General features: G+C 36.6%; 1 protein-coding gene and 1 non-coding gene across 3 annotated transcripts; both read left to right on the top strand.

The window, feature by feature from the left end:
* The first annotated feature begins 2,292 nt into the window (after positions 1–2,292).
* On the top strand, positions 2,293–10,308 carry LOC127877096 (penicillin-binding protein 4-like). Of its 2 annotated transcripts, none has more exons than XM_052422743.1 (8): positions 2,293–2,585; positions 3,408–3,549; positions 4,093–4,272; positions 4,400–4,663; positions 7,162–7,304; positions 7,610–7,729; positions 8,305–8,382; positions 8,797–10,308. In XM_052422743.1, the coding sequence occupies exons 1-8, from the start codon at positions 2,408–2,410 to the stop codon at positions 9,405–9,407; spliced, it is 1,716 nt and encodes a 571-aa protein (XP_052278703.1). In that variant the 5' UTR covers positions 2,293–2,407; the 3' UTR covers positions 9,408–10,308. The 2 variants fall into 2 exon arrangements, with proteins under 2 accessions (XP_052278703.1, XP_052278704.1); XM_052422744.1 differs by lacking the exon at positions 2,293–2,585 and adding an exon at positions 2,606–2,690.
* Positions 9,993–10,082, top strand: Trnai-gau (transfer RNA isoleucine (anticodon GAU)). The gene is given in 2 exon segments: positions 9,993–10,029; positions 10,047–10,082. It is a non-coding gene; the product is annotated as a tRNA-Ile (tRNA).
* Positions 10,309–10,353: the final 45 nt, after the last annotated feature.

Here is a 10,353-nt window from a genome sequence, read left to right as displayed (position 1 = left end):
TTGACTATAAAAAGTCATCGTCAGACATGAGCTTTAAGTATTTTGTCACACCTGGACCTAGGATTCCTCGGCTCGAGTTCCGTCTCGGACAGGCTCCGGAAAGTGTCAGTCTGGCCCGGGTGCTCAATTCCGTGTAATCTGATAAAACAAAAAGGTTTTGTATGCACATTTACCCATTGCGGTGCCAGCTAATGTAAGTTAGATACAATTAGAGTAAGCTTTCAATAGTCTTTGTTGCTTTATTTGCTTCAAATGGTTAATCCACCATGCCGGCATCAAATTGTCGGGCACACTGGCAAAGTTATCGCCACAAAATGTGGTTTCAGAGCTGCAGTAAATGTAAAACATCCAATTTTTCTAATTTTGGTGACAAAAGTGTGCCAGGATATCAAAGAAGTCATTTTACAATAGATTTAATTGAAAATAACGGCGTACTAACCTGCAAAGACACCGATCCTCTCGACACGACTGGGCGAGTGTTGAGGGCCGTCTCCGAATCAGTCATGCTGTACAGTTTTTGATGGCCAGTCACTTCAGCCGGACTTGTTAACCAATTGGACGACAGTTCAGGCAGAGCTATAGACCCATTACGAAACCGCCTACAAATGCACACTTAGATTTACGCATAATATTGAGGTCACTTAAATACAGATTCCCTGGTGTTTTTTTACTCAGGGTCTATCACAACAACATTCTTCCACGAAAGAAAGCATACTATTATTATCATTTTTGTGTTTTCAGCTGAATACTTAATTTTACTTGAACTGAGCAAGATATCCAAATAGGAAAAATAAGGCAAAGTCGTGTTATTCTGAGTAGATCTGCCTGACGGGGTTGAAGGGGAAGGCATATAACAGTGTGGGTCCAAAATTGGCGGGCATTTTTAACAGTAAAAGGCTAAAAAAGTAAACAATAATAAAAAATACAGATAAAAATAAAAACGACACGCATTAAGTTCATTATTGAGATTAATGCAAATTAATGTCAAAATGTCACTGAAAAACAATACCGAGTGTTTTAGTAGTCTTAGAATATGTCTCCGGAACAGGTTTCGTTGTGATTTTCCAGCATTTACCCCCCCCCCCCCCCCTTATGACCCCCAGTGCAACAGCCCAATTGCAAACAGCACTAATTTGGGTCATAATGACATCTGGCAGTTATGTTTTGCAATACAGAGAGTTTTTGATGGTCAATTGTCATAATTCTGGCAGACGACTAACTTGGTCGGATGTGCTTAAAGGCAACGCATGCGCAATTAATTTCCTTCTATATTAGATATAAAATAGTTCAAGTTCGATATCAATTTTTAACATTATCAAGCAATGACCCACTATATAATCATACATCATTGGAAAGATAAATGCATACTCTTTTTAACAAATGGATGTCATTAAATTCTATACGTTGTAACTCAAAATATTCACCTTAGAATAGGCACACCGGTTTTGACAGCTGTGCAGGCGACCATTTTGGGCTCAAATAGTATGACCTACTTTCATAGCCGGGAACCATCAACAGAAAAAGTAGAGCACAAAAATGGCTTTTTTCTTATTGCTTACAAATATACCTTCAAATTGATACCAAACCATTCCATTTGCAATGTATTTTACAAATCCAATGCAGCATGCACTAAACAATGAGTGATAAGTATCAAACTGACTGCATGTAACCCTGCAAACAGGAGTTCCAGTTTGGGGTTATGTGACCTATAGACAATCCCAGAATCGATAAATTGACCGCCGCCATCTTGGCTATCACGTGACCCGCTGCCATTACGGTACTGAATAATCTGGTAGACAACAGCGTTCAAAGATCTATCAGTAAACAAAGATTGGAAACATGAAAGAATTTTAATTTACATCTTAAAAAAATAACTTAAAATAATACATGCTAGATTTACAACATATGTGTCTCTGCAACATTCAGTGACAACACGTTATGTTTAAGGCCGAAATAGCTGTGTTTTTAGTACTCCTTTCAGTATTTCCTTTGCCTAAAGCACAATTATTTCTCTATTTAATGTTATTATTCGAAGATAATTATAAAGGTCATGTCCGCATATAAAGTCTGATGTCCCTGCATTGTTCTTCAGTACCGTAAAGGCGGCGCATGCGAGTATTCAGGAGCGGTAATCCGGGAGTTTTCGATTTCTATGAATGGCTTTTAGTCATTGGAACACAACTAGAGTAATGTTCAAATATAGAAGCGCGTGTATATGTTGCACTTCTTTTATCACGTGGTTTTCATTTCAAAATTGCTTAAGGGCATCATGGACTCATGACATCATAGTCATGCGATAGCTGTTTAAACAACCGACATTTTCAAGTGTATTGACATAGAGGGCAAATAAATACTGCCACGTATCTTCACCACATTTAGAGCTGCACCAAACATTACAAACATAGGAATGGATCGGATTAAATTCGTCTTTTCAATCACATTCATGTTTTCGTTGTTATTCTCGATATGTCCATATATGTGCGGTGAGATATTCAATGCGGCGGCGGAAGAACATATAAAAAATCTCGTGCTGACGACAATGGAATGTCGTCACGTGCCTGGTTTTACGTTGAGCGTTGTGAAAGGTACGTATCGTTTTCTAAATGTCGATTTTCATACATTGTTTTTTTTTAACCTGTTCTGTGTTTTGTGTTCAGCTACACTATTTTGACAATTAAAATATTGAAGATGTAAGTAGTTAACGTCTATGTGGAAGAGTTATATGCCATGATAAACACGGAAAACATGGAAATGTTTCATCTACATAAAAGCAAATAAAATAAAGATTTTAAAAAATAAAATATAAATTCTTATGGATTCATTTTAGCCAATGAACTTTCTTAAAAGATATATTTAAAAAGCAACTGCAATAGAGATCAAATTCTGAGAAAACAGGAAAATTAAATACGATCTCAAACACTCCAAAATACTTTTATTATTAGAACAGTTTTAATGAAAAAAAGGTACATTGATCTTGTTTACATACGTTAAATGAACGGATATGAACAGTCACCGGAAGTTGATTATAAACTGTGAATAATGACGTATTCCCTAACGCGGGATGTTATTTTCATGGGAGATCATCTTTGTGGGGAAGATCTATAGATAAAAATCGTGACAACTATTAGATAAAGCATTGGCGTTTGTAATTATTTATTCCATCCAATTCGTATTCAGCTTAATTTAGGACGGCGTCAATGGATTTACATCTCGGTATTTTGACTCGTTACGACAGTTTAAATCTTAAACAAAAAATATTTTAAAGTTTACACTCCATTCTCTCAGAAGTGTGCGTCCCAACTGTGTTGTTTAGTACGGTCATATAAATGGGCCCAAATTATTCAATTTTCGAACTGAATTCTTGTGCCCACTTAATAAAACATTTCTTCAAATTGCTAATATACCAGGAGGTGATGTTTGGGCTCGTGGTTTTGGCAGAGCGGACATATCTGCCGGTGTTCCGGTGGACAATTCCACTCTGTTTGCCATTGGCTCCGTAACCAAGTCCTTCACCATGGTGCTGCTCGGTATACTACTCACTGAGAAAAAGTAGGTACACGCTGGGCGAAAGCAAATAATACAAAAAAATGCACCTTAAAACGTGTATTTTAACTATTTTTGCTTTGTATCATTTGAAATTATCTTCTAGTGTTCTGTTTTAATATTTGATGAAGGGTTACGTATTTGTTTTAAAGAAAATTCATATTTGTTAATAACTAGTATACGTTTTGGTAAATTCCAGACTGAAAAAGTGAAGTTTTGTATATTTTATTATTTGTCATTTTTACGTGCGCGTTTAAAGTGTAATATACATCATATCTTATATTGTTTCGTTACAATTACTTAGCACTCAAACGGAACATAGATGTCTCGTCTGTACTCCTCTCGTTAAACTTATTGCTCCTCGTAGTAGACACATAACACTGAAACATGTTATTTGCGTCCTGCAAAACATGGGGATTATGCTATATGCGGTCAGCGGAGCTGTCCTCTGTAAAGACACGTGCGGTTTCGTGGTCATATTTGTAGACTGGGTAATTCTTGACCAGACTTCGCGATCAATTTTTGATAGCACTGTTCGTTTCACACCAGACTTGACTGGACGGCCAAGGTGATGGAAATTCTGGGTCCCGAGTACGGCTTCGTGGACGAGTATCGAACAAGGGAGAGCACGCTGAAGGACCTTCTCTCGCACCGCACAGGACTGGACGGCCATGAATTTGGTGTCATCAGCGGATATCCGGAAACGGTGTCCAGGGAAGAACTGAGCAAGTAGGTGAAAATAACATAATGGTTTATCACTACAGATAAATGTATTGTGTCCACGATTTCTAATTTACAGTTTGAGCCCTTTGTACAATATTAAATTCCATTAACAGTTGTTTATTTTGATAAATAGGAATCTCAAATTTCTACCGGAAAAGAAGGCTTTTCGAGACGGATTTATTTACAACAACTACATGTACATGCTTCTTGGACACGTTGCTGAAAAACTAGGTGGAGAAACGTGGGAAAATCTTATTACGTCACGTGTTTTGACTCCGATCGGAATGTCGTCATCAAAATTACTGAAGCAGCCATCTGACGTGTTTATATATGGTGTCGCACAACCATATATTTTAAGGGACGGTCAATTTGCAAACGGGACCAGAAGCATTTATACGTAAGTTGTTAACTACAAGATACGCATCTTTCATTATGTTTCGTAAAAGACGTTATTTATACTTAATATCCCATTTGTGTGATGTATGATTCCCGTCTTAACAGGTTGTACTTGACTGTACTCACTGTGTATCTCTGTTTCTCGAGTAGGACTGGTCAGCGAATTGCTTCAGTTTGTATTAACTTGTTTTTGCAAATTTCCCTGATTGAAATGCATGTCAGGTCAACGTCGCTACATGATAAATATCAAGCTATCGTTGATAAAAACCTGCATGGTTGCCAAGGCGTTTTCGGGGTAGCTGTCTACGACCAATCAATTTGAATATAAAATTTCCCGCCGGTAGGCCTCAGAGGGGGTAATCAAGATGGCGACGTCCATACTAAAACAGTTATTTTCGCCGTTGTATACCCTTTATTACTTCTGTTTTAATATTTGTTAAATGATGCTCACTTTCCAGCCATATCAGTAAAAAGGTGATGAGATTTTTTCGTAGTTAAATTCGCTTTATATCTCGACTTCACTCCGTGCAAATTTTCTTAGTGGAGCCCTAATTAGGTCATCCCGCTAAGAAATTTCGCACCGAGTTAAGTCGAGATATAGAGCGAATTTTACTATGAAATTAAACCCAGAATTTTCTTCCTAATATGGCTGGTAAGAGAGCGGAATAAAAAATACTAAAAGGTATAAAACGACGAAATATTCCTGCCTCGACATGGACGTCGCCATCTTGTTTGTCACGTGATTACCCACTCTGGGCCGGAAACGTTTCGCAGTAGAAAACTTGCAATCTACAAACATATTTCACATTAACATTAATATGTTATTTCATCGACTTTCTATTTGTGGGAAGAATATGGTATGAAAAGGGATACTACAGTTCGTTTAGCAACGATGTTAACTGCGTATTTAGCATGAAACTAGGTTTGAGCAGTTTCACACTCAATTCTCGACATCAATACAGAGTGTGTGCCCCTTTTATATTTAGAAGAATGTCAGCGCCTGAGCGTTTGTACTGTGTTCTCATATTTGCTAATTACTACGATATTGCATTCTGTCCACTCATACATTTTTGATCATGTAAGTATTTTGTTCTGTAACCTGATATACGCTTTGACGCAAATATTTAAAATTGTTTTCGAAATTTACCGTTAAACGCGCGAATTTTTAAAGCTTTGAACAAGCCGGCGTTCCAGCAGTGGAATTGTAACCTCACTTTAATGCAGTGCATTCCAACCCGCAATGTATAAAGGTTCGTTTGCGGACAGTTACAGAAAGCGTTATATAATCGCTATGGTGGCATTTCCCTCATCTGTGGGTCCAAATATATTCACAGTCCTCATTTGTTGTGTTCCAATCTAAGAATGAAATCACCAAACTATTCAATATTTTTAATTTAACAACTGATATTCCTGGAATGAAGATTCCTTTAATATTTTTTTCTATTATTTTGTTTTATCTTTACATTGCTCAATAAGAATCATAGATTTATCGAGTATCATTTTAAAGGTACCGTCTATCACGAATGACGAAAACAGAAAAGTTGTAAAATACCGTATTTTTTTTTACAATAATTAGTTTATATTGATTAAAATATCACGACTGGTATATTACATTACTTGAATAAAGTTGTTAAGTTTTCATATTTCAGTATATTCGGTAATACATTTTACTGGGTACCGGTACCAAGTAGCTACCAGTTAACGCCAGTAGATTGATCATCATCGTCACGTGGTAAACCCAGGAATGCAAATTGTGCATGCGTAGGGAATTGTATATAATGTATATATAATGATCAATCTACTTGCGATATGTATAGTGTGTATATCGTTATGTCACCTATTTTAGCGATGCACTTTCGATTTCACATCGCTAAATTTTATTACCGAATATCTACTGAAAATTTTAACTTTTTTCAAGTAATGTAATTTACCAGTCGTGATATTTTAATCAATACAAACTAATAATTGTAAAAAGTACGGTATTTTACAACTTTTCTTTTCTTCGTCGTCGTGGTTGACGGTACCGTTAAATATAATTTCTTCATGTGCCTGAAACTAGCTTAATGAAATTTTGCATGTGCTACTAATTAAAACTTATTGAATGGTAAATACGCAGGAAAAACATACACTGTTTATTTCATATTCAATCATTTAAATGACGAACGTTTCTCATAGCTATCACAACAAGTACGACACGTATACAAATTTCAGATGTAGCGTTTTCCAGAAAATGGAAAACCTTTAAATTAATGACAATGTTTATGTTCTGCATTAACAGTTACATTCAGGTTTAGCCATGGTTACCTATTTTATTTTAACAAGCTTCATTGTTTCCATTTAACGTACACGTTGCCTATGCTTCAGACGTGTAAAAGGAGGTCCAGCTGTAATTTCTATTTAAAATTTAGTGTTTTTTGTGTTTCGATTTTAAAAAATATCATGTTTTATGGCGTTCGAAATTAAATTTTGAAGCTGTTTAACTTGTGCTGGATCTTTAAGGATTCGACCAATGGAACCGTCCGGGGCTATTCTCTCAAACGGTGTCGATATGGCCAAGTACATCCGGTTCATCATCAACATGGGCAAGACAGACAAAGGGGAACAACTGTTGGACACGGAGCTTCTGAAACAAGCCTTTATTGGTTAATATTTGTATCACGATAATATTCATATATTAGATCACCTGGGAGTATTCTGGATTGGTTTTAGAGAGAAAATGGGTTTTCGATGGAAGCAAAATACAATATATTGTAAGAGCTATAGTAAGTGGCTTTTATAAGTGGATCATTTGTGTTCAGGTGAGCTAAACTATAGCGGACTTCTAATGCAATTGTGCAATGGAAATGATGGATGCGTCCTACACAGATATTCATGCAAGTCACTGATTTGAATGTTTAGGGATTTGAATTCAAAATCGATAATATTTGGATTATTGTTTGGGTTCCAGGCATCATATCGGACACGAGTGACAACTATAGAACAAACTTCTTTCTTACACAGCCTACGTTTCCAGCCTTCGAAATCCCACTTGGATATGGTCATGCATTCACGGAGGCATTCTACAATGGTAGGTCGTAGTGTAGATTGAACTTGCAAGTAAATCCTACAAATGCATAGTCTTTGATTCTCCCGTTATACCTTATCATTTTAAGATACATACGGGTTAAGATCAGTTCAAGGGGGAGAGCGTATGTTTGGTTGCCATACCCCAGAAAAGGTTATATATGAACCTGAACTAACAAAAACTCGATAAAGTAAACTGAAATAAACTGAATGGGACTGAACCGAACAACGCTAAGCAAGGTCGAGCTAAATTGGTACAAATTGCCATCGCACAGCCTCAACACTTGCACACATTTATAAGCTATTCTCTATTAAAAAAGGATGCTAAAAATGACTCTCTACGATCTTTATGTATTCAAATATCAAACGTCTCAAGGTATTTACCAAAAATCTACACCCAAAGCCATTTCAAACCGGAGCACACAAATTTACCATGTTTATTTGATTATTATATATAAATTAAATAGGAGTCGTACATCGAAATAATAAGAAAAATGAACTAAACGATACACGAACGGTTCATGGCAAAGTAGACAAATGGCACAAATGTCATAAGGAATAACTGTTCTGTGTTGCTAGGAAATCGGAGGGTGGACCACAGCGGAGGCGTTTTCTCATACATCACGCTGCTTTGGATATTCCCGGATCAACACATCGGTAAATATACGTAAATTAATGTTTCGTGTCGATTATATTTGCTGGACTCGGTTAATGTCAGTGTATTTGACGGTTGTGAAATGCATCAACTCGGTTGATTAAAGTGCACGTGAAAGTGTGTTTGAAAATTAATCATTTGCAATGTAATTTCACATACCTTATTTAACCCATATATGCCTAGTGGACTCTCCCATCCTTCTAAGATTAGGGATGTCTAGTATATGTATTTCTTTATTTAGAATATTTCTTACAGAAATTCCATTAAGCAAACAGCGGATACCCAGATGAGACGCCGCATCATGCGGCGTCTCATGTGGGTCTTCACTGTTTGTCATTGCTTTTTTCTTAGACGCTATGCATAAATGGGTTAAAGTGTCCATCATTTCCTTGCAATGGTTATTGTATTAATTGTAGGTATATTCGCAAGCACCAATGGTCCAGCAGTAAACGCGTTGCAAATGAAAGCATTGACGACCACTTTCTATCACGTGAGTGACATTCTTCTTGGATATAAACCTTGGATTAACGTCACAAATGCATGTACATTTCCGGGACCGTGGCGAAACGATACCGTGACAGAGTTCGGAGCAGGCGAGATATCCCGAGAGTTGCGTAACGCGAAGGAATACACGGGCTTCTATGGCAACAACGTGCTCTCTGGTATACACGTGGAATCAGACGACAAAAGCAATACCAGTTTAAAGTTCACCATGGGTCTCCTAAATGGTTACCTGCAATCAACGACAGATCATGATCGTTTCATGATGGAAATAATGTCCCCTGCTGAATTTTACGCACCGTTTATGGACAAGAATAACGTCACCATGAAATTTCACGTTACGTTCTTACGTTACAATAATGAATGCACTCTTCTTCAACTTCACTTCAACATGCCTCTGAATTTTACGAAGCAAGGATACATTACCTCTACCAGGGGGCAAGCTGTTAACAATGGACAGGGTTTAACTACCAGCATCAACTGCGTGATATCTGTTTTGGCTTACTCGTTTGCCAACAACCCTTAATGATGATGGACGCGGTCTGTTGAACTTAATATAAATTTGTATACAGTTTGTATTTATAATACCTCTATATTGATTGGCGTCGCTCTGGAGAGCGGCGACTAGTATTTAATGCATTTTTTCGCTTATGGGAGAAGTTATTTTACGGATCAATGTATACATTTTTGTTTTAAGAATATCTTGCATAGTGGTGATTTTTTGTGTAAATTAGTGTAAATAAGTACTGCATTTGTGCCTATAACATTTATTACAACATTTATTGCCAATAATGCAAAGCTAATTGTTTTAATTAATAACTGATCCACAACTGATCACAGGGGAAAGATCACAGGGACTGGGCAAATACGCGAAACTTTCTGGTTTTGTATAAAAACAAAACATAATCAAAATATATTTATTTTGTGTTTTTTCTAATTTGCTTATTTAGTGGAGAATCAATGTAATACGATTTTTGACGACCTATCGCGAAAGCAAGTTTATTGAGTGGCGTAGTGGTACGAAAACGTACAATGTATTAGTTTATTAATATACATATAATAACGATCGCTATACACAACTTCACCAAATAGAAGTACATAAATGATGTCAGCCGGAATAGCTCAGTTGTGAGAGTGTTAGACTGATGTTGTTTACGCAACAATCATCTAAAGGCCCCCGGTTCAATCCCGGGTTCCGGCACGAACGGAACAGTTCGGCGACTGACATTTTTTTCAGGCAGATTAATAAATATAATAAAGCATGTAGACATTTTAAAATCCATTTTACTGCAATTTGATAATTTTATTAAAATTAATGGATGCCGCGTGGTGACAACGTTTATTAAAATTTCTTACATCACTTAAATATCTTATAAAAATACACGTGTTTTTATATTAACAAATAAATGCAAACAACACATCTTTTATCCATGTATTTTTATGGTTGTCTATCATAGGTCCTAAGTACTATC

Source organism: Dreissena polymorpha, chromosome 4, assembly GCF_020536995.1.
Source record: "Dreissena polymorpha isolate Duluth1 chromosome 4, UMN_Dpol_1.0, whole genome shotgun sequence".
Classification (NCBI taxonomy): Eukaryota; Metazoa; Mollusca; class Bivalvia; order Myida; family Dreissenidae; genus Dreissena; species Dreissena polymorpha.
This window is presented reverse-complemented; position numbering and strand designations above follow the sequence as displayed.

What these genes read in the sequence shown, in the direction of transcription:
- LOC127877096 (XM_052422743.1), top strand. Translation starts at nt 2,408, where the DNA reads ATGGATCGGATTAAATTCGTCTTTTCAATCACATTCATGTTTTCGTTG. An exon ending in GGGACCAGAAGCATTTATAC is followed by an intron (nt 4,664 to 7,161) that starts GTAAGTTGTTAA and finishes TGGATCTTTAAG; the next exon opens with GATTCGACCAATGGAACCGT. An exon ending in CACGGAGGCATTCTACAATG is followed by an intron (nt 7,730 to 8,304) that starts GTAGGTCGTAGT and finishes CTGTGTTGCTAG; the next exon opens with GAAATCGGAGGGTGGACCAC.